At 48.0% G+C, this 24,402-nt stretch overlaps 1 protein-coding gene across 4 annotated transcripts in view; it reads left to right on the plus strand.

Annotated features, from left to right (window-relative positions):
• Positions 1-16,239, plus strand: part of CPXM2 (carboxypeptidase X, M14 family member 2) — a 135,982-nt gene extending 119,743 nt beyond the window's left edge. For 3 of the 4 annotated variants that reach the window (XM_070363521.1, XM_070363522.1, XM_070363524.1), the window contains 4 exons: positions 1,865-2,162; positions 7,347-7,486; positions 9,351-9,450; positions 14,905-16,239. In XM_070363521.1, the coding sequence (XP_070219622.1) occupies positions 1,865-2,162; positions 7,347-7,486; positions 9,351-9,450; positions 14,905-15,158 (792 nt within the window). In that variant the 3' untranslated portion in view covers positions 15,159-16,239. Of the gene's footprint in view, positions 1-1,864; positions 2,163-7,346; positions 7,487-9,350; positions 9,451-14,458; positions 14,596-14,904 lie in introns of those variants that run through there. The other variant, XM_070363523.1, reaches the window with a different exon arrangement.
• The last annotated feature ends 8,163 nt before the right edge of the window (positions 16,240-24,402 follow it).

A 24,402-nucleotide genomic window follows, 5' to 3' on the forward strand; every position in this document is an offset into this window, starting at 1 on the left:
GGATGGGACAGAGGGAATCACAGATGTGTGTAGAAACGATCAATAAAAGCTGACCATTGGGATGGATGGTAGGTTCACAGGTGTTTATTATATCAAAACATGAAAGAAGAGGATGAAGCATGGATCCACAGTGATCCTGCATTGTGAGCTGAATTCTATGCTTCATCCAACCCAAGGCCCTGATGTGTTTAGGAAGAAAAGCAAAGCTTAATGAGTCCTTCAGGTTCCTTTCATTCCTTAATCAATTTGCTATACAGCAAAGTTAGGCCATTTCTAATGTTTACTTCTTTTCCATTATTAGGGGTTTTTTTCTACTGAAATTATCTTCAGAGATATCAGTAACTTATGACAAATATTTGATTCATTGATCAGTATTTGATCATATCAAGCTTTCCAGTTTTACCTTCTGTTTCCTGGCTTTCTTCTCTCCTTCTTTCCTTCCCTCCCTGCCATTAACCCTCTTTCCTTCCTTTTTTTCTCTTAACTTTTTAATCATAAAAAGTTCAGCATACAAAATTAGAGAGGGAGCTGTAGAGAATCCCGTCCATGTACCCATGTCAACGTCAACATTTATAAATTCACATTTCATCTACATATTCAGTCACTTTCTCATCCTCTCCAAGACTGTTGAAGAAAATTCCAGACATCGTGTCATTTCATCTGTAAATATTTCATTAAGTATCCTTAAAAGATCTCTCTTTTAAAGCCATAAATTACTATTATATCAAAATAAGCTATCTCTTAATATAAAATATCCAATCAGTGTTTGCATTTCTCCTATAATCATTTCCCATCTCTCTCTCTTACAGTCTGTTTTAAGTGGGCTCTAATGAAAACCCATTCATTTTGATTAGTTTATAAGCCTTTCAACCCTTCTTTAAACTGTACTTTTCTCCTGTATCACTTTCTCCCTTTTTTCTTGCAATTCTGTTGTTGTTTATCTTGTAACAGCTGTAATATAAGCAACTAGATTCTCGTCCAGCATTTTCTCCTGTCTGGGTGCTACTAACTGTATTCTCGTGATGTAATGTGACATAGTTCTCTGTGTTTCTTATAAATTAGCGGTGAGATTCAGACCGCTCGGCCATGTAGACTCGGGAGGGGTTGGTAACGCCCCGCCCAGGCCTGTTCCTGTATGGTGTTTTACTGGAACGCAGCCATGCTCATCATCTGGGTATTGTCCAAGGGACCTCACTGCTCCAGGGTAGAGTTGAATATTTGCTACTGGCAGACTCAAGTAGTTGCAACAAGGACTTCAGCGCCCTCAAAGCCTAAACTATTTCCTATCTGGCCCTTAATAGAAAAAGTCTGCTGACCCCTGCACTAGAGGCTTCTTCACACACAAGGTGGATGGATTTTTAGGTGTGTGTTCTTTCATCCCGGAGATAATTGTGTTTGCTTCTCTCTCTCTATGCTGTTTGTTACCGTTCAGTTCAGTCACTCAGTTGTATCCGACTCTTTGCGACCCCATGGACTGCAGCACACCAGGCTTCCCTGTCCATCAGCAACTCCTGGAGCTTACTCAAATTCATGTCCATCGAGTCACTGATGAACATTAATTCATTGACTGACCCATGAATTCAGTGAAGTTGCCAAGTGTTGATCCTTTAATTCTGTCATTCCCTCTTTGCATACTAACTGGAGTATTCCTCCAGTAAGAAATTTTTCTGGATTTTTCTTTTTATCCATTACTTCCACAGTGGCCAGTTTTCCCTAGACAAATTTTGAGATTCTAAATTTTGCTCTGATGATGCCGTAAAATGACTGCTTTTTCAACTATGTCCCTCTTTGGAAAGCTCAGGAGAGAAGTCAGTTTCCTTCTGCTTTTATTTCTCAAATGTGCTAAAATTGGGCATGTTCACAGGTGGCAGTAGAGACCAGGGCAGTCATAGCCTGGATGGAAAAAATCCCCTTCGTGTTGGGTGGCAACCTGCAGGGGGGCGAGCTGGTGGTGGCCTACCCCTACGACATGGTGAGGTCCCTGTGGAAGACCCAGGAGCATACCCCCACGCCCGACGACCATGTCTTCCGCTGGCTGGCCTACTCCTACGCCTCCACTCACCGCCTCATGACGGACGCCAGGAGGAGGGTGTGCCACACGGAAGACTTCCAGAAGGAGGATGGGACCGTCAATGGGGCTTCCTGGCACACTGTGGCTGGAAGTAAGTCTCTGATGGCCCTATTGTCATCGTGGGGCCCAGTGACAATGGACTGCTGGATGGAGGTTGGGGGGGACCCTCTGGTCCGGCTCTCCATCTATCCTTGTTCTCAGCAGAATAACTACCGTAATTAACCATGTATAAGGTTCGAGCACTCTGCCTAGACTCTTCTTTCACCTTCACAATAGTCTTCAAGCGGATGTGGCTTACTCCCCTTGTTATAAAAGAGGTAACCGGGGCTTTGAGATGGGAAAGGGATCTGTTCAAACCCCCAAGGAGCAGAACTAGGATCTGTCTGATACTGTGGTCTACTCTTAGCCGCCGAGCTGTTTGGATGTTACAAGATCAGAGTTGGTAAGCATAGTCTTAGGGGAATTATTGGCCAGAAAAGCAAACCCAGCGAAGGGGCAGAGAGCACACTGGTGCTTTACAGCCAGGGTGCTGTACCCAGAGCCATCCCTGCAGTGGGAGACACCCCGTGCTGCCAGCCCTTGGAAGGGAGGCGGTGGGGGGAGCAGTGAGCCCATGTTCAAGACTTTTTCAAATCGCTCATTCACTGGAAGCCCCACCATCCCGCCAGGGCGTCTGGTCAAATTCCCATTGTTGTGATGCAGGGAATGTGATGTCCTGTCCCCAGCATGCACTGAAGACAGAGAGGAAGCCCAGCAGAGACTTCAGGGATTCTTTCGCAGCAGCCAGAGGACCTCGTGGTCCAAGTTTCAGGATCAGCCCTTTGTTTCCTGGGTCAGGGCTGCTCCTGGCCTGGAGTTCTCAAGTGAGGAGAGTTGAAGACATCACATTCCCTAAGGTGTCTCTGCATTGGGATGGCAAGACCCCAAACGTAACGTTCATTGCTTATTTTCTTGACTTTGTGAAGATTGGTCAAACTACTCCATGTCAGATGGACCTAGTTCATCACGTAAATGCTGTGTGACTCTGGACAAGTTACTTTACCTCTCTGAACCCCCGTATTTTCCATTTGTAAAATGGGCTTGATGTTAATGGCGACGATAAGGACAATGATGATGGGCACCCTGGGACTGTTGTGAGGATGACAGAGACGGTGGATGTGTGTTCTTTGTCTTGCTTGTCAGCAGCACTGTGTTATAAATTCCCATTCCTCCTCTCCCCCCTCTTCTAGGAAAGTGCTCACCATGAAGCCTCTTTTATGAGCATATCCCTGTTCTCTGTTTTACTCTACTGATTCACTTTAATATTATTTTTCCTTTGCTAGAGATTCAGCCTTCACAAACTTTTCAGGTATGTTTCCACTCTGGGGGAAAATTTTTTTAAAAGAGTAGGCATATTTGTTCCCTTGGCCATTAAGAAAAAATAAAACATGCAGAAAGCTTGCCATTTTTGTCTTGGTTACAAACCAAGCAGAGTTGTTTTATTTTTTCTCCATCATGGCTTTGCTCTGTTCAAAGTAAAAAAAAAAAAAAAAAAACCCTAATTATTGACTATCAATACCCCTAGCCCTGTCTATCAAGAAAAATATCCTAATAGCAAAAAGCATGCTTGTTTGTTCAGTTCTAGTCCTAAAAACCTGCAATAATCTTTATGAGAAGCATCTGCTTAGTTTTTGTGGCCACTGTGACTAAATTAGGTTCGGACACTGCGGAATTTGTCAGCAGCAGGTCAATAGCACCGTTCTGAGAAGTCGGTTGCTATCTAATCACACTGGCAGCATTTGATTTGTTTCTATCCATTATATTTTCCATTATGCCGGGGACTTTTGTGGCAGAGCCATGTGGTGGCTCGAGCCTTTTTAATCATCCTTCCTGCAGGCAGTGTGATGAAGCCTGCAGATTCATTTCTTTGCAGACTAATGAGATGCGATTTCTAATTTCCTTTCCTTCCCCCGCCCCTCCACTCCTTCTTTGTGTTCGGGTCTTGCTGGCTCATTAGCGGTGACCAACAGGTCTTAGCTAGTGGGAGTGGGCCACTGGGAGCAGGGTCCAGTCCTGCTCAAAAGGCACATCGTTTGCCGTGTGTGTGTTTTGGTTCCAAAGAGATCTGAGCCCTTCTTTGTGTCAGCTGCCGTCCTGCGTCCTCTCCCCGACGAGGAAGGCAGACATGACAGCTCTGGGCACACGGCGCTCTAAGGACTGTGCTGCCCTGTGTTCCCGTATTGAAGCCATGTCAAGAGCAGGATGCCAGGCCCAGGGAGAACACCGAGGAGGTCTCGCCGTCCCCAGCCAGGACCCGAGGCTTGGGAAGTGCTATTTGGGTTGCCCCACACCTTCTGCCCACATGTTTCACTTTCAAAGCCATTTCTTACCCAGGATTCTCCGCTGCACCACATTCACTAAAGGACTGGAATTTGGTGTTAACCATATCTTGGCTCAGGCTTTTCCACCCTTTTTCTGGTTTCTCATCATTTTGCCAATTCTTCAAGCACTTCCAGTGCTGTTGAAGATACACTCATTGCAAAGGGGCATCCCAGGTGGTACAAGTGGTAAAGAACCCGCCTGCCATTGGAGGAGACATCAGAGACGTGGGTTCGATCCCTGGGTTGAGAAGATCCCCTGGAGGAGGGCATGGCAGCCCACTCCAGTATTCTTGCCTGGAGAATCCCCATGGACAGAGGAGGCCTGCAGGCAGGCTACGGTTCATAGGGTTGCAAAGAACTGGACACAAGTAAAGTGACTTAAAATGCATACATGCATGCACGCACTTACTGCAAAATGGCAGGCCCACCTCAGAGTTTTAAATAGCACATTTATTTATTTTAGTACTAACAAGGTCTGAAGGTTGGGGTAATGAGAAGTGTGTGTGTGTGTGTGTGCTTGGAGCAGTCCTGCGACCCAGGAGGGCCTGCCTGTCATGCTGCTCTGCGTGCACGGTCCGCAGGCCTCCCTGCGCTGGCTGTGATTCCACACCTCAGGTTCCACTGAATGAGCTGGCCTGGCATTTTGACCAACCTCTTTCAGCCAGACCAGGCCCTGCGAGGGATTTTCCATGAACTTGACATTGTTCCAGCCTGCTTATCCCCCTGCTGTCACTTTCCATATTTTATCACAAATGTGATCAAAGGTCCGTGGCTGCTGACACGTGAATGGTTCAAATCTGGAATCTGGGAGAGAGAGGCCGTATGTTTTGCACCATTTTATTTGTGACTTGACTGATTAGGCAGCAGGTTGATACAGAATTGCTCTTAACACCCAAAGCCGTGATTTTTAAATAGACTTTTGTGCTTCAGGATGCTCCACTGAGCACTCGGAGGAGGGAGGGGAGATGGGACAGGTGAGGCTGGTGGACGCACAGGAGGACCTTTTACCCCTACTCAGCAGACGAACCAGCCCCGCCGACTCCTGCTCTCTGTGGTCTTGACTCTCAGAACCCAGGGAAGGCTTGGTGGAGGCACCTGCTGCGGGGGGAGTCCGCCTGGCTGTCACTTGGGGCACAGTAGCACTGTGTTCTTGCTAATCACCCTGCTGCCCAAAACTGAAAATGTTGGGCAGGCAGGCCCTGAACTTCATGCCACCTGACATTCATTTGTCCATTTTGCAAATGTTGGGTATTGTAATGGGATGGGGCCCCCAAAGATATGTCCACTTCCTCATCTCTGGAACTTGTGTGTGTGACTTTATTTGGAAAATGGGTCTTTGTAGGTGTCATTAAGGATCTCAAGATGAGGTCATCATGAGTTACCCAGATGGACCCTAAAATCAGTGACAGATGTCCTTGTAAGGGGTAGACAGGGAGAAGACCCAGACACTGAGAAGGCCCTGTGAAGACAGAGCCAGAGCTGGGAGTGGTGCAGCCGCAAGCCAAGGAAACCAAGGGCCGTCGGGACCTGAAAGAAACAGGGAAGAGCCTTCGGAGGGAGTGTGGCCTTGCCAGCACCTTGATTCTGGGCTTCTGGCCTCTAGAACTATGAGAGGATATGTTTCTGTTACTTTAGACCACCCAGTTGGTGTGATCCTTGATACCAGCAACCCTAAGAAATGAACACAGGGACCAAGTCCTGTTGTAGGCATGTCAGGATGCAAGAGGCTGTCTGCTCTCCAGCCGGGTGGTGAGGGCATTTGTCCTACAGTCCCTGAGCAATGATAAGCAAGTTCTAGGCAGGCATTACACACACCTGGGTTCAAACCCCAACTCTGTCCAGATGTGTGATTCTGGATACTTTCCTTAATGCATTCCTGGACCAGTCTCTGCCTCAATTCTCTTATTTGTGAAATTGGGCTACAACTACCTACCTCTCTGCTGGTTTGTGGTGAAGAGAAAGTGAGCTTGGCTGTAGAGCGCTAAAGACGGGTTCTGGCTTATGTAGGAACTCAATAAAGGGTGAGATGGATAGCTGTGTTTATGTTAGAATGGACAACTACACGTGTCATTCCACAGTTACAGAGCTGTTGGTGAGAGCAGCATAACGACTGAGCTAAATTTAAACACTAAAAATGCGCATTATTAATGAGACCTTAAAAAATGGCAAAGTAAAAAGCCACAAGAACAAAAGAAAAAGAGACAAGAATTTAACAAATGAAGAAAGTGGGGCCTCTCTGATGGCTCAGTGGTAAAGAATCCCTCTGCCAATCTAGGAGACACAAGTTTGATCCCTGATCCAGGAATATCCACTTGCCATAGAGCAGCTAAGCCCATGGGCCACAGCTATAGAGCCTGTGCTCTGGAGTCTGGGAGCCACAACTGCTGAAGCCCTTGGGCCCTGGAGCCCGTGCTCGGCAACAAGAGAAGCCACTGCAGTGAGAAGCCCACGCATCACACCTGGAGAGTAGCCCCTGCTCACTGCAACTAGAGAAAAGCCTGCACAGCAACAAAGACCCAGCACAGCCAAAAAATAAAGAAATAAAATGATCACAACAAAGTTACACAAGAAAAAGAAGTGATACCGCTATCCTAAAAATAGTATTAAACTGAGTTCAATAAAACGAAAGTGATTTTATCTAGAAGACACTTCTTTCAGTCCCCCTTTTCTCAGAGATGTTCTGCACATGCCTGTCTTCCCCATAAAGATGTTCCAGCTGCATCTTGTCTCTCTCTCTCAACAGCCGCCCCACCCCGCTTTCTGTTCCCCTGCAGTTGCTCTAATTAATGTTTTGTGTAGAGTAGATACTGGATGCCTCCTTGTTCAGATGAACTCCTCGGAGTCGTGTGTTCTTGCTGTCTCTCGTGCCCCTCTGAGCACCGTGAAGCTAAAATGTTACTTGGTTGGCTTGGCAGGTCTCAACGATTTCAGCTACCTTCACACAAACTGCTTCGAGCTGTCCATCTACGTGGGCTGTGATAAATACCCACATGAGAGCGAGCTGCCCGAGGAGTGGGAGAACAATCGGGAATCCTTGATTGTGTTCATGGAGCAGGTATGATGCGGGCACTCGGCAGGGATGGGGGCTCGCTAGGGAGCAAAGCCCTCAAGATGGCCGAAAGCCTGAGATCAGAATTAATACCATCATCCTGGGCTGGTGACTACAGTGTCGGAAGGAGCTGTTGTCTCTGAGCTCTGTGTCAATGTCAGTCGCTCCCACTGGTTCTTGGTGAGTGAGACTCCAGATCGCTGCTCTGTTGGGAGGGGTGATTTGTGTCCAGCCAGCATGCCCAGGCTTCCTGTCTTCATCAACTAGGTCTAACATAACAAAACACGCAGGCTGGGAAACAGGAGAAGGCTGGAAGTCCAAAATGAGTGTGTCAGCAGGCAGGTTTCATTCCAAAGCCTCTCTTCTTGGCTTGTGGATGGCCACCTTCTCACTGTCCTCACATGCTCTTTACTCTGTGTGCATACACTGCTGGCGTCCCTATGTGTCCAGGTTTCCTCCTCTTTTAAAGACATCAGTCAGACGATAAAGCCCACTCTTCTGGTGTCATCAGTTCTTTAAAGATGCTGTCTCCAAAAGCAGTCACCTTCTAAGGTACTGGAGGGGTGGGGACTTCAACATATGGATTTGTGGGGGACACAGTTCAACCCATAACATCAGCTCAGAGGCTGAGGACTAACTGCTGCAGGTAGCCGGGTGCAACCTGGGAACAGTTCTAAATCATACCAGCTAGGTTCTGCTTGGAGCTGGTGAGCATCTGCTTGTGGCCAGTGAGGAAGCCTTGCCGTGTATGCTAGGACCTTCCCACACCTTTCTTTTCTTCTGTTCTCAGTGACACACCTGTCTCATAGTATTGGGCAAACTGGCTTTCGTTTGGTACTAAAACTAGCCAAGTAGCATCCATTCCCCAGTAAGGAATAGACTCACAGAAACCAGAGAGATAAAAATGAATGTTGAACTTCAGATGATTCTACCATGACTCCCATTCATTAGGAAGTAAGATGCTGAGGCTGTATTGGGAGGTTGCCCTTCCTCCATGGGTGGCTGTAGATGAGTCAGAGGCATCATCTTAGCCAAGGGCTTGGGCTGCCAGCTTCCTGATACCTGCACCTCCGCATGGGTGGTAGAGGTTGGCACCAGTTTATAGCAATAGCATCCACATCTGATCCATGAGTCCTGGGAGGGTCAGTGCAGCCCACAGTACACATTCATGGTAGAGAAGGCTGTGAACCTGTTCTCCCTTCTTAGGAAGCCATGAGCACACTTTCCATCCCCACTCTGGAATTCTGTGGGGGAAGGCTCTTTTTTCATTTTATGTACGCAGACAAAGAAGACCCTAGTCATTCTAACATGATGATCCCAGTTTAGCCAAAGAACCTCCTATGAATAAAATGCCCAGGCTTAGCAGTGCGTGTAAAGAGTGTCATTGAAAGTGATGGTATGTCACCTTGGATCTTCAGATGGGGAAACCCAATCGGTGTGCATCACATGACTCAGCTCATCAACGGGAGGGCCCTGGGGACTGAACTATACTTTACAGGAGCCTCTTTGAGTCTTTCCTCTCCTGTTTGATTCTTAGAGTCTATTTCTTAAGTCTGTAGAGTCCAGGAAAGTCAAAATAAATATGCCTGTAAAAATTAAATTCCATTTTTTACAGGATGTGTTTTTTATGAACCATCTCAGATCCTAATATTTTCTCAACCTCTGGAACATTTTAACTCCGGTGGAAGACTTTCCAGTAGAAAGGAATACAGAAATTTACACACCAAATCTACACAGAGTTGGGGAGCTTTCAAGCCAGATGTGGCTCTGAGGGGGTTCTGGGTAGCCCTGGCTGGCAGTAGGTTTATAGGTACGTTTGCTATTCCGGATGGTCTGTGAGCCCCTCTGTTTCCTCATGTTCACCGAGTAGGTCCATCGGGGCATCAAAGGCCTGGTGAGGGATTCGCATGGAAAAGGAATTCCAAATGCTATTATCTCCGTGGAAGGCGTTAACCATGACATCCGAACAGGTAACTGCGAGTGTCTGTGAACCGTTTCTTAGGAGCAAATACCCTTATTCTTGAAGCGTTTGACTTGAGTTAGAACCACAAGGTGAGGTCCAGAAACTTCCTCCTCTGCTCTACCTTATCCTCTCTTTCCTCCAACTTTCCATGGGAGACCCTGGAAGCCAGGTGTTCAGCCTATGCTTTCTGCCTTCTCTCTGTCCCTTATTCAGGTGGAAGCCAGATGCTCCAAGAGGCTGGAGGACCCACTGAAGGTTCAGGAGGTGGGTGGGGCTTGGGTTGAGGTGTGTGAGCAGCTGCATGCTGTGTCCCTGCTGGTTCCAGAGTTCCCAAGCTGGCGGGAGGGCAGCCTGCAGACACCGGGCACCTGCCCACCAGCTGCCTTCTTCTCTGCTGATCAGAAAGTGAGGTGAAAACACGCCCAGGCTTTCCCTTGCGCCCCAGGACTCCCATCACCTGGGATGCACTTGGTGTGTTCAGGGGGAAATATGAAACAGAGACCTTAACTTTCTATGGACAACGTTGGTGCCATGAGGCAGTGACAGATGTGCGTGGCAGAGAATTGCTTGGATGCCTAACTCAGATTGTCAGCAAGAGTTCTGCTGGAGATGGTTGCCCACAGACACGATCAAACTGACACGCAGAGGTTTTTGTAGGGGTGGGGGCGACTTTAGAGGCCACTGAGTCTGCAAGGCAGACGCTTTGCTGTCAGCGGCAGTGAGCAGGGCACAGGGTCCTGCATTGGCTTCCCATGGTTGCCATGACAAATGGTGAGGCTTAAATAAACAGAAATGTATTCTGTCTCTGTTACGGAGGCCAGGAGTCTGCAGTCCTGGTGTCAGCGGGGTGTGCTTCCCTGGAGCCTCGGGAGTGTTCCCCCTTGGCTCTTCCAGCTCCGGGTGGCTTTGGGTAATCCTGTGCTTCCTTGGCTGCATCACTCCAGTCTCTGCCTCCATTTCCTCCTTGCTCCTCCTCCTCTGTCTCTTCTGAGGACAGATCGTTGGATTTAGGACCCACTCGTGTAATCCAGGCTGATCTCATCTCAAGAGCCTGAATTACACATGCAAAAACCGCTTTTCCAAATAAGATCAATTCACAGGTCCTGGGTAGTAGGATGTGGGCCATTGGGAGGGTAGGGGGTGGGGCGGGCGGCATCACTGGACCCAGGGCAGATCCTGCCCAGGTGTAGGGAACAGATGCAGCATCAGCAAGAGGAAGGAAATGATTGTCATAAAAAAAAAAAGACTTCTTCAGTCGCAAACACCCTTGAACTGGAGAAATGAGACTTCCACGGACTTGCCCTGGCCTGTGCCTGGGGTCTGGGAGCTTACCCTGGGCCCAGGCAGCCAGCCACCCTGGCCACGATGCGGCGTTTCCCAGACGCACAGCGAGAGGCTGAGCTGGGACTGAACCGGGGACTGAGACTCTCCATGGTGGGCCCTTCCCTTGTCCATACTGTTCCTCCCTAAGGAGAGAAGGGGCCTTTTCCCCACTAGCCGATCACATGCATGGAGACACTGTCCTCCCCGAAGTGATCCCATTTGACCTGCGAGGAAGCAGAGGCTCTGGGCAGGGAGAGGCTGGGATTCAGTACATGTAAAGACTGTCACCCTGGCCCAGGTGTTCTTCGATGCCAGGCTGCCCGCTCACATGCCTGACATACAGGGACAAATATCGTGTCAATGGGTGCCACGCATCTGAAATGCCATGAAGCAGTGGTCTACGGTGTGATGCCCTGAATCGCCTTCTCTCAAGGTAGTTAACCTGTTTCTTCACTCAGCCGTTATTTCCTGAGCATCATACCACTTGTCCCCCAGGATCTTATAGCTACTGACCACGAGGCCACACACTGGGTTGCGTGGCATTTGGTACATAGGAGCCCCACTGAACTGAACTGAACTGAACTGAGCCCACATTGACGGGCACACACTGATCCATTCATTCATTCACTTATTCATTCATTCAACAGATGCAGATTGTAAACTTGTCATGGGCCAGACACGTAAGGGACGGGTGATCCTTATGGATCAAATGGGCTGTCTGATCTGGTTCTGCCCAGGACTTGTATTTTAAACATTATTAATGAGCTCCGAAAAAAGAGTGATTCGTTAAAGAGCCTGGAATGTTCCTTGGACCATTAGCGCCTTGTAGGCAATGTGAGAGAAGGAGAGTTTTAAATAGAGTGGGAGATAAAACGCCCATGGGGCCCCACAAGACAGCAGAGAGAACTCTGCCTGATGAGCTCGGAATTTCAAGCCCCTGTCATCAAGGAGAGTTTCGATGAGCTAATGGGAAACTCAGCTCGCCCTCCCTTTATTCCCCCAAATAATCTCCCAGCACCTTCTCATTACAGAGGAATCCCATGTGTCACGGACAGTTCTTCATCGTGTTGGTTTCAGGGTCCTCCCGTACGTCACGTAAGCTCTGAATCTGCCTTGATTTCTCTCTGAGGCTTATGTGATCTGACAAATTTTATTCCAGGAGGGATTTTGCATAAAATAAGCAGGCGTATGCAATGGAATTCCACAGGGAGTGAAGTTAGTAAGGATGCTTTCTGAACGCATGCAAATGTGCTGGCCCAACAGCAAGCTCAGAATGCCACGTGACTGTCTTTTGTTCGGGAGACACTAACCCAACCTGCTAACGAATGGCCCTCCGTTAGGACCTGGCTTGTCCCTTCCATCCACCTATGCCGGGCAGTGCCAGCTGGGTGCCAACCTCCCCATGCAGCCCCACAGAATGCTCCCCCCAGGCACACACCTGGCGGGGCGGCACGATAAGAAGGCTGGCACACCAAAGACAGGTGGATTGAGGAGGGTGTGAGGAGGGAGCCTGCTGCTGTTGCTGGGAGAAAAAGAATTCCAAAGCCATCTTATAAATCTGAATTAGTAGTGCTGACAAGTGTGTGTTATTTGTGGATTTCTTTTGCTCCTCTGGCTCCCTGAGCACCTCCCTTGGTGTGAACCTGGGCTGCCCCTTCCCTGGGGGATTTTAAACTGCCCTCCCGTGTGTCCTTGAGGTAGACACTCCCACTGAGAGGTCTCACCTCCAGGGCCTCCATCAGGGTAGGCAGCCGTTGGCAGGAGGCCAGTTCCTGATCTTAACTAACCCACCCCTGCGTTTGTGGGGAGAAAGTACCCACAGTAGTTGAGAGGTAAGGTGTTCAACTTCTCGCAGGAACAGGACATTTGGGTTCACGTTTGCATGACTGTTGGTCTTCATCCCACTCAATCCAGCTGGCATGCTTGGAGGACGCACTATTGAAACCCAGTGTTAAGTGGGAAAGAGGAAGCACAGGTCTTATGGAGCCCAGGGCTCAGCATGGGGCCAGGACAGGACAGGGAAGCTACTCACACTCCAGTCATGAGGTCTGGAGGAGCAGAGGCGCCCCTGGCAGGTGTGTCTGGGAGCTGAGAGCTTGGAGGAATGTCTCAGGGGATGCCTGCCCTGCCCAGGAGGTCGGGGCCATCTGATTAACTGGACAGAGATGGCCAGACGTGGCTCTTGGTCTCTGAAAAACCATGAAGTGGCATTTTATGTAGTTGAGAACCTTGCATTTTCACTGGAGAAAGATACAGGTGCTGAGAAAGACAGGGAGCCACCCGCCTGTGTTATATGCCCGGGGCTCTCATGTTGAGGCCTGTTTACCAGGTAGCAGACTCTGCGAGCGTGTGGTGAACAATTGCCTGCGTATTTCATTTTTCACAACATCTTGTGCTTTCATGAGCTCACTGCACGCATTGCATGGGATGTCTCAGATAAACAGAGATTTGTGATGTCAGTTTAAACGTGGTGCTTTAGAGTGTTATGTGTGTATGTGTGTAAGATACATATTCACTCACACAGAGAGTTCTCGTCCATCCATTTGAGGACTTCTGGACTCATTCAGACAAGTAAACCTTGCCCAGGCCTACATAGCACTTGATCAAATCCGGCCTTTTCTCTTTAGACCGGACAGGACAGATTGTCCTAACAGAGAGAACAAACCTGGCCCTGGAAGACCAGCTGATCACTAGCTGTGTGACCTTGTGTAGATGTGACACTTCCCTGGGCGTCCAGTTACTCCTGTAGAAATGGAGGTTGTCACACAGCTTACCACGAGCTTGACTGGGTCGGTCTGGTGGATTGGCACCTGTCTCCTCCTTCTGTGGGCCGTGTCAGAGTTGACATTTCCTTTCTGGTCCATCAGACACTACTGAAGCGACTTAGCAGCAGTAGCAGCAGTCAAAGCTATGGCTTTTCCAGTAGTCATGTATGGATGTGAGAGTTGGGCCATAAAGAAAGCTGAGCACCAAAGAATTGATGCTTTTGAACTGTGGTGTTGGAGAAGACTCTTGAGAGCCCCTTGGACTGCAAGGAGATCCAACCAGTCAATCCTCAAGGAAATCAGCCCTGAATATTCATTGGAAGGACTGAAGCTGAAGCTCCAATACTTTGGCCACCCCATGCAAAGAACTGACTCACTGGAAAATACCCTGATGCTGGGAAAGATTGAAGGCAGGAGGAGAAGGGGCTGACAGAGGATGAAGTGGTTGGTTGGATGGCATCACCAACTCAATGGACATGAGTTTGAGCAGGCTCTGGGAGTTGGTGATGGACAGGGAACCCTGGTGTGCTGCAGTCCATGGGGTTGCAAAGAGTCGGACATGACTGAGCAACTGAGCTGAACTGAACTTTCTATCGCGAAGCCCCCTTAATGTCAGGGGTCCTAGTGATCTCAGCAGGTGTGGGTCCCCTGGGGAGGAGTGGCCTTGGCCTTAGACCCTGCTTTATTCAACAAGAATCTAGCGAGCTGAGGATGGACACGGGTCCAGTCAGATCCCTGTTGGATGCCTGCTCAATGGTGTCACTGAGGGGAGCTGGGGAGGAGGCAGGGGACACTGCCTGCAACATGTACCTGCCCCTGAAGCTCCAGTTCTTCATGGAAGACCATGGAATGAGGTGCAGACATCTGGTACCTCCTTCCAGGTCATTTGGCCCAAGTCCTCTGTAGCCTTTTCCTTCTCTTTTTCAGAAGTGAAGAGCCCCACCCTCATACGACTCTTCTATATTTATAGCCATGCTAAGGGAAGCCAGGAAACCAGGCACAGATGGCTTTTCAAGATGGCATTCTGTGGCAAGGGCATACGGTTTAGAAGTTCAAGTTCATAATGAATGGTGTGTATTGTCAGAGAGAAAGGAATGTTAGGGATCATGTCTCCATCTCTGCTCATGCGTATTAACACTGCAGGGAGCCTACACCCCAGTCCCCTTCCTGTTAAAACCATTAAGGTAACGTCCCAAAAGGAAAACATCTCGGCGTCCAAAATGTACTAAGAATTTGCATTTGCCGGGGCTCGAATTCCACACTGCCTGTCTCCAAGTCTCTCCCTGGCCAGGAGACTGGTCTTGGAATAACAGGGCTGGTTGGTATCATTGTTAGAAGGGACTGCTCTCAATTCTCCTGTTTTCTTTTCACAGCCAGCGACGGGGATTACTGGCGCCTCCTCAACCCTGGAGAGTATGTGGTCACAGCCAAGGCAGAAGGTTTCACCTCGTCCACTAAGAACTGCATGGTTGGCTATGACATGGGGGCCACGCAGTGCGACTTCACGCTCAGCAAAACCAACCTGGCCAGGATCAGAGAGATCATGGAGAAGTTCAGAAAGCAGCCCGTCAGCCTGCCAGCCAGGCGGTTGAAGCTGCAGGGGCGAAAGAGACGACAGCGCGGGTGACCTCCCAACTCTTGAGTCGGGTCCTGGACCCCTGCAAATTAAACCGCCTTGGTTGTAGCTCCATAGAGGACTCACTCCTTGTTGTTTTCTCTGTAATTCATGAAGGCCTGGGAGTATGTGTGCACTGCAAGGCCGGTCCCCAGCATGGGACTTAGGATAGTTTCTTTGTTCCCATTTATCCAAATAACTTGGGCAAAGCAGCAGAGGAAGGCTGGTAGAGGTGAAATAATTCAACAAGCCAACCTGAGACTCTGAGAGAGAGAGAGGGAGGAGCTTGCCTGTTGAGGGTCTCCGGGCTGTACAGGAAAGGAAACCGGTGCTTCTCCTGTCTGCGTGACAGCAAGAATTCCTGGTGCATTTGCAGTTTGCACAGTGACAGTGGCAGCATCCCCAGGGCTCTGCTGTCCCAAATGTTACCAGCTGAGATGCTCACAAGCATTCTAAGAACCCACCCTGTCTGGCCCCAGGACATTCTGAGCTGCTGCAGATGAATCCTGCACTCTGTTGACAATAGAGACATTACCAAGTGAGCTTCAGTCTGCCTCTTGATTTAGCTTAGTTCCCCTTTCAACAAAGGATCATGCTCATAAAAGGAGAAAAAGGCTGAAATAATTCAAGAGTGAATGTGGGCAGCAGGCGTGCATTGGGTCAAGTGGTGTGCAGTGGGGCCCACACAGAACCCCCAAAACTTCCCGCTGCTGCAGTTGGGGGCTCCCTAAACAGGGACAGAAGGAGGCGCCAGCCTCCCTAAGGAACCAGAGCAGTTAGTCTGGCTCTCTGACCTGCTGGGACTTGAGCAAAAAAGGCTGACCGTCAGCCCTCCCTGTTCAATATAGTCCTCCTTTCCTGGAAGCGAGCACTCCTAAGCTGGCCTGACATCACCCTGGCAGTTATTTTTGGTGTGTGGGATGCTGGGCCATCCAGATTAGACTCCATTTGATGAAAAGCTCTTAGAGTTATCAGGGAGCATTGGTGTGGGAAGGGTTATTGAATCTCCGTGCAAGAGAACAGTTCGTCTCGCTTTTTATTAATGTTGCTGCCTCACTGACCTGGGAAGAAGAGAAAAATAAAGCAAGTGGTGAGATCCTTCTAGTCGTGTGGTTTTCTCGGGTAGACTCGCAGCCACCCAGATGCCATGCCCCACCTCCTCTCTCTGCAGTTGGTCACCCTGGAGAAGGCGCCTGTTCTAGAGGGGCAGCTTGTACCCGGATCAAGGTCCATAGAGGTGCGGCCAGCTCTGTGTCCCCTCCCTCCTGCCCCAGGGTGGGGATGGGGGCGCCTGTGCTGGGGTGAAGTTATCCTGACACTTGGGACCCACTAGTAAGTCCTGGAGATGCCAGGGAGCGCCTTCCCAGAAAAGAGTCTCATGTCACTTTCTGAGAATCTACACAAGAGATCGGCAGCCTTATAAAGGATTAGATTGTAAATATTTTAGGTTTTGCAGGCCATAAAGTCTCTGTCACAAGTACTCAGCTCTGCTATTCTAGCACAAAAGCAGACATACACCATACATAAATCAAGCAGGTGTGGCCTTGTTCCAGTAAAGCTTCATTAAAACATGTGGCAGAGACTTCCCTGAGGTCCAGTAAGGTTAGGACACTATGCTTTCACTGTGGTGGACCAGGTTCAATCCCTGGTGGGGGAACTAAGATCCGACAAGGAGGCCAAAAATAAAAACTTGTTGCAGCTGGGTTTGACCGCAGTCTGGGGCATTGTTAGCTGACCCCTGCTGTTCACTAGAACCTTCTGCGGTGATGGAGATGTCTGATTCTGTGGTACCTAACACAGCAGCCAGTAGCCACATGTGGCCTTTGAGCACTTGGAATGTGACTCGTACAACTTGGGGAAAGCATTTCTAGTTACATAATTTGAATGAATTTAACTTTCTATAGTCATATAGCTATTCACCATGAAGCTCTCCAAGAAGCCTGTTGTAGGAAAACCCTGGCAGCGTTAGTTGTGACAGGTGACACTAGAAAACCCTTGAAATGATCAACGAGCCCTGCAGTTCAGAAGGATTAGCATTCCAAGGGCATTGGCAGACGGCGGATTGGCAGATCCCTGCTGCATCCTGCTGGGAAGCCTGGTCCCTGCACTTGGCACCGAGATGCCTCTCATTGCCAGTGTCTATCTCTCACCCATGAGGCTGTGGTTCACCATCTGCCTCGTTCAGCAATTCTCAACCCTCTGCAAGCGTATCTTCAGACTTAGCCCATCCACAGGTGTCGGGTTTGCAGGCTGGAGCTGTGGCTTCCAGGCCTGGCACCACCCTTTGGTGTGTGATCTCGGGCAGGGCAGCCTCTCCGTTCTCTCCTCTGCTCCTGTGGAGTAAGCCCATGGGCTTGAGGACTGTGAAGGCCTATGGGGCTGTGATGTCCCCTGATCTCTGGGGGAGAGGTGACATTCCAGATCCTGACACTCTGGTCTATTAGAGCTGCTCCTCTACTCATCCGCTTTGGTGGGCTCCCCGTTGGCTCCGTAATAATTCAGCGGCTTCTCCTTGCTGAGCCAAGCCCAGACCATATTCCTTCACCTAGCTCCTGGGGCTTCTCTCCAGCTGGACTTCTCTCCTATTTTCCAGCCAGAATTACCCCTCTTGGATCTTCCTAAGAGGTGGCCTTGGGCCTCTGCATCCCTGTCTCTCCCCACAGCTGGAAACCTTCCTGCTCCTCTCAAAGCCTTTTGTCAAATGCCACCTCCTACAGGAAGCCTCCTTACTCTCACAGCACGGACACGTTGGGACAGATGGACTGAGCCCTCAGGGCCTCTGGCTGTCCACCCCTTTCCACTGGGAGTCGTCTCATGGCTGGTTCTCCTGGCTGTTGTCCCAGAATCTCCCCAAGGGCAAGAATGATGTCACCCTGGGTCTCTGCCCCACATGGCTGGCTCAGCTTCCTCCTCACAGCACGTGCTCAGTGAATACGTGTGGAACTGAACTAGCCTTGTGCATGCGCTGCTTTTTGGTTGTATGTTTTTGGCCACACAGCACAGCATGCAGGATCTTAGTTCCGCCTCAAGGGATCGAACCTGTGTTACCTGCCATGGAGGCACGGAGTCTTAACCACTGGACCACCAGGGAAGTCCGTGTGCTGCTTTGTAAGATTCCCTTAAAAGTTAAGATGTGATTTCATAAACTGAAAAGTTGTAACATGGATTTATTCAGTATGTTATTACCTCTTCAAAAGTCTTCACTTTTATAGGTAAGTGTAAGACTTGACTGAATAGAAACATGTTTTAAAGATTTGTAGAAGGGTTTTGCTTTCCATCTGGACGTCTTTCTTTAGAGTAAAATCAACACAAAACATCTGCTTCTGGCAGAAAATCCTCTATTTATCCTTACTCTCCCACTCAGGGCCCAGGTGGCCACTGCAGCCCTGCTCTTTTCAATGTCACCTGTGTTTTTGGTTAAAGGGCATTTAAGGAGCTGCTCAGATCAGGATCCTTCAGGGATTGCATCTGTTCTTGCCTGGAGAATCCCAGGGATGGGGGAGCCTGGTGGGCTCCCGTCTACGGGGTCGCACAGAGTCGGACACGACTGTAGCAGCAGTAGCAGTTCAATGACTTTAACAGGAAACCCTGAGATTTACCTAGTCTTTGTGTAACAAAGATATTAAGAACAACTTTTTTTTTCAGTATTTTTTTTACTGAAGTATAGTTGATTTACAGTGCTATGTTAATTTCTGCTGTGCAATAAATGATTCAGTTATACATACATACATACATACATACATACATATATATATGGCCTTCCCTGGTGGCTCAGCTGGTAAAGAATCAACCTGCAATGTAGGAGATCTGGGTTATCGGGAAGATCCCCTGAAGAAGGAAAAGGCTATCCACTCCAGTATTCTGGCCTGGAGAATTGCATGGACTGTGTATAGTCCATGTATAGTTGATTTATAATGCTATGTTAATTTCTGCTGTGCAGTAAAGTGATTCAGTTATATATATATATATATATATACACACACACACATATACACATATATATATTCTTTTTTAATATTCTTTTCCACTATGGTTTATCATAGGATAATGAATATAATTCTCTGCGCTCTACAGTAGGACCTTGTGGTCTATCCATTCTGTGTATACAGGCTTACATCTGCTAATCCCAAATGAACAACTTTAAAGCTACAACATTTTGTTAATGTCCAAGTCATGATGTAGCATAAAGGATGTTTTATTAATATTTACGTGCTATTTGGGTGGCTGGTCCAGAAAAGTAGCACAGATTTTCAGGTTCATAATTGGTCCTGGAGGTCACCACCCAGCCTGGAGAAGCTCACATTCCCACCCCACTTCGTGTTGACACCCCCATGCCCAATGGGGGAGTCACAGTGACTGGGGTCACTGCCACTCACAAAGCCACACCTAGAAGAACTAAACAGAAAGCTGGCCAGAGACAAGCTCCCCGCAGCCAGATTCTGCAGCTGAGCTCTGGGTACCAGGAACAATCTCCCCTGAGGCTATGGGAGTTCTTCCTTCTGTCCGTCTATCTGCTGCCACACAGATACAGCTCCAAGTTCCTAGCCAAGACACAAGGTGTCCAGAAAAAGTTAGAAAAAAATCAGACCAATGGAACCCTTGGGATAGAGTCTCCAATGCCTGCTGGTATGTATGGAGGAGAATGACAGGTCTTTAGAGCCGGGGGGCACCTCAAGATGAATGAGGTTTCCAGGGGTGGAAACCACGTGTCCCCTTGCAGGCCAATTCTGATGCATCAGTAAGTAGCTGCTTGGAGCCCTGTGTTGAGAAAGATTCTGAAGCAGAGCCCTGGCTCAGTGGGAAGCAATGCGACAATTGATTAGCTATGTCTGCTCTGGGTATGTGAAGGGGTGACAGCACTGATGGCCCACGTTTCCATCCTTAAATAGTCCCATCCCCCTGGGTTTATAAATGGAAAAACCACAGTCCAGGGAGAGGCACGAAGTATCCAAAGCTGTGTGTCAGTTCACAGCAGAGGCCGCACTCTCAGAGCAATGCTCTTTCCACTGCCCTCCTGGAATGCCATAATTAGGTCCCAGAGTAGCCTTGCGCTCTGTGCCTCTCGGCCTTTCCTAGGTGCAAAGAAAGCGATGGAGTTGGGGTGAACTTGGGAAATCAGAGGAGGGAAGATGGGAACCCTTGTCTGGTCAGCTCGCCTGGGGTAACTGTTGCTGAGGAGCCAATGAATGTGCAATACAGCCCCGAAGAAGCTGCTGGGCCTGACTCTGGGTGCTTCTCGCCGTCAGAGTGCTCTGCCCACTTCAGACGGCCTGACAGCTGGATGCTGCCCTCACTCCCGGCCCCATTTTGATTCTCGGTTAGTGATGCTCACTGGGGGTGCAGCTCTGGGTCCTCCGCAGCTTCGTCCTCTCCCCGAGGAGCGCATCACCCTGGCGCTCCTTGTTGCCTCTTCTATCATGAGAACAGACCTGATGGAGAAGGGACACAGGCTTCACTCACGCTCACTAGTGCCTGTGTTAGCGGACTCTGCATCTGGTCCATTTGTCAGCATCTGTGGGAGGACCTCTTTCCAGAAGCCTCTTCAAGCCTCTCTCACTCACCTCTGACTCATTTTAGAGCAAAATGTTTAAAAGCATCTTTCTTGAAGCCAATCAGGGTTGTAGTCCCAGCCCTGCCTCTTAGACTATGAGAGTTCTCCCTTCTGTCCATCTATCCTATGCCACATAGATACAGCTCCAAGTTCCTAGCCAACCTTGGGTAAATGATATAACCTCTGTGATGCAGTCTTCTCATCTGTAGAATCTGTGTAATAATAGGACCTCCGTCACCTGTGTGTGGTGAGGGTCCACCTTGGGGGGCATTTAGGCTGGCACTTGGCACACTGCAGGCACTAAGAGGCAGTGTAAACCATGCTAAATTGCTTTGGTCGTGTCTGACTCTTTGCAACCCCATGGATTGTAGCCCACCAGGCTCCTCTATCTATGGGATTTTCCAGGCAAGAATATTGGAATGGGTTGCCATTTCCTTCTCCAGGAGAACTTCCCGACCCAGGGTTTGAAACCACATCTCTTATGTCCCCTGCTTTGGCAGGCAGGTTCTTTACCACTAATGCCACTTAAGAGGCAGAGAAGAAGCTAAGTATTTGTTTATTCAGGTACTATGTCCCGGGCACCGTGCAGTATGAATTTTAATCCTCGTAAAGTATAAAGTGTTAGTTGCTCAATCATGTCTGACTCTTTGTGACCCCATGAACTGTAGCCCACCAGGCTTCTCTGTCCACGGGGATTTTCCAGGCAAGAATACTGGAGTGGGTTGCCATTCCTTCTCCTTAATCCTCATAGCTGCACCTAGAGATAAGTATCATTCCTATTCTCCAAATGAGAAAACTCAGGCTGAGGCCCGGAGTAAATAAGTATAGCCGGATCATCTACTTTAACTTTTGTTTTTGTTTTTTTAAGTTAATCACTACTATGGAAGCAGCCATCTTGATCTACTCCTTGATTTGCTCTGGGAACCTGCATTAGTGGAGCAGATGGAAGAGCTGAGCTGAGGAGACAGACACTCCCGGAGCCATAGAAGCACATCTGGCCATGGAGAATACTTACTGCATAGCATCAGCTTTTAAGGAATTTTCACTGAGAGTTGTAGTTTCCTGTCTGAGTCTGCCTCACCGTTCTCTCCAGACATGTGCTCTAGCTGTCAGGCTTCCCAGACGGGGACACAGCAGTGGCCGCTGTCCTCCGGGTGTTGTCCCCGTCAAGCTCTGGAAAGTCCAGAGACTCCAGGACATCAGATTCTGGTTCTGTGCCTTCAGCAGGCTTCATCAGAACACACCGCACAGGGCCAGGGGGATTCTTCAGGGCAAGAAGAAAGGTGGGACCTTTGAACCCCATGGAGAAAGTTCCGCTGGCACTCCCAGGCCTGCAGAGGAAGGAAAGAGCCCTCCCACGAGGCATGGCCCCTCTTGGGAGGGGGGCAATGAAATAGAGAGGGAAGGGATGGGGCTTTGGGGGACGGGCTTAAGTGTAATCCTTGCTCTGGCCATCTGAGAGGCACTTAACAAGCTTCTTTATCTCTCTGAGATCTCCCACCTCTTAAACGGGTTTAGTCATCCCTGCTGCTTACAGATACCGTGGAGAGTCAGTCAATGTTAATGTGTTTAAAATGTTTGGAAGTTTCAGCATCCAAAAGATCTAGCAACAAAAAAGGACTATTTTTAGAGAAAAGTGCAGCCGCTTTAGGAAACAGTCTGGCAGAATTCTTAAAACGCTCAACATGGAGTTACCATATGATCCAGCAATTCTACTCGTAGGTAAATACTCAAGAGAAATGAAAACTTGTCAACATAAAACTTGTGTGGGAACGTTCACAGCAGCATAATTCATAGTAGCTAGAAAGTGGAGACAAGCCAAATGTCCATCAACGGCTAAGTGGATAAATGAAACGTGACCTAGCAGTTCAATGGAACATTGTTCAGTCATAAAAGGGCATGAAATACTGGTCCACGCTGCAACGTGGATGAACTTGGACAGCGTTATGCCAAGTGAAAACACATTAGTCACGAAAGACCACATGTTGTACGATTTCATTTACGTGAGCTGTCTGGAATAGGCAAATCCATAAAGACAAAGCGGATTAGTGGTTGCCTAGAGCTGCAGGGATCAGGAGGTTGGGTGGAGGTAATGGCTGAGGGGTGTGGAGTTTCTTTAGAGGGTTATGAACACGTTCTAAAGTTGATCGTGGTAATGACTGCACATATCTGAAAAGTCATTTAATTGTACACTTTAATGAATTGTATGGTACAGATTATATTCAATAAGGCTGTTAAAAAAAAAAAAAAGGTCATCCCAGATCATTTTCTCATATGACATTCCAGAGAAGACCTTGGTTGCATAAGTAATTTTTCCAATTATATCCTAGTAAGAAAGAGACCAGGTTCCTACAAAAGCCATGCAAACAACTATAGAGCCATTCAAAATAGGGAGACTCAGTAAGTTTCTGAATTCAGCTGTTAAAAATTAAAACAAATAAAATTCACTTTGTAAGTCTATTCTTCATTAGCTCCTCCTTATTCTGGAGTAAACTGACACTCCACTAGAGAACAGGCTGCTTTAGGGCAAAGCTACTCTTTTCCTTGAAAAATAGGAGCATGTACACAGCTGTATTTCCCTATCACTGTTGCTTCTGGTATAGTCTTAACTGATTGTGTCCATTATAACTTTTAACCAAAGTAAGCAACTTCTTTTTTATCCAGAAAACTGTGGGGTGGTTAATTGAGAACCTTGTCACTCATCAGCATTTTAGCAACTAGCAGAGTTCATGTATCAATATAACAACTTTCTGTGGGCACCTACCTCCCTTAAAACAATCTCTAAAAGTAGCAAAAATGTTCATGTTCATTAATATAGCCCAATGAACATAAAAATAAGAAGCAGAGTTCTATCAATGCAAAACTGTGCTTAGTAATCATTTCAGCATTCATCTTGCTTAGAAATGATCCAGGCATCCAGTGATTATCCTTTAGTTAATGCAATTTACTGTCAGTCCCAGGGTTTAAATTACTTAAAGATCTTGGAAAATATCTTCATGCTGACAGACTACAAAACACAATTGCTGTTGAAATGTAGAGTTTGTCAGAAAAATGATTCAATTTAGTTGAACACAAACTTCACATTTTTCAGAGCCTGTAATATTAACTAGGAATAACATTAGCATCTTTGATAAGTAGAAGAGAATAAGTCTAAGAAAAATACCCTTTAGAATAAAAGTCCCCTATTATACATAGCATTAATCAATTAGAGAAGACATAGCAGCATTTATTAAGTCAAAATCATTAAATTAGTCTCATTTGCCAAAGATTTACCTTAGTTGTATGGATTCCTAAAATGTTTCTAAGTTAGCTTTAGCCAGCATATTAAAGAATTATAAGTTTAAGGTCCTTGTTGCTGCTGCTGCTAAGTCACTTCAGTCGTGTCCGACTCTGTGCGACCCCAGAGACGGCAGCCCACCAGGCTCCACCATCCCTGGGATTCTCCAGGCAAGAACACTGGAGTGGGTTGCCATTTCCTTCTCCAACGCATGAAAGTGAAAAGTGAAAATGAAGTCGCTCAGTAAGTGTCCAACTCTTCATGACCCCATGGACTGCAACCTACCAGGCTCCTCTGTCCATGGGATTTTCCAGGCAAGAGTACTGGAGTGGGTTGCCATTGCCTTCTTTTCTGATAATTGTATGAAATAATTTATGTAAGTGTTTATCTCTATAAACCAATCAGATCCTTGCTCCTTTCATTTCAGA

Source organism: Bos mutus, chromosome 26 (genome assembly GCF_027580195.1).
Source record: "Bos mutus isolate GX-2022 chromosome 26, NWIPB_WYAK_1.1, whole genome shotgun sequence".
NCBI classification, from domain to species: domain Eukaryota; kingdom Metazoa; phylum Chordata; class Mammalia; order Artiodactyla; family Bovidae; genus Bos; species Bos mutus.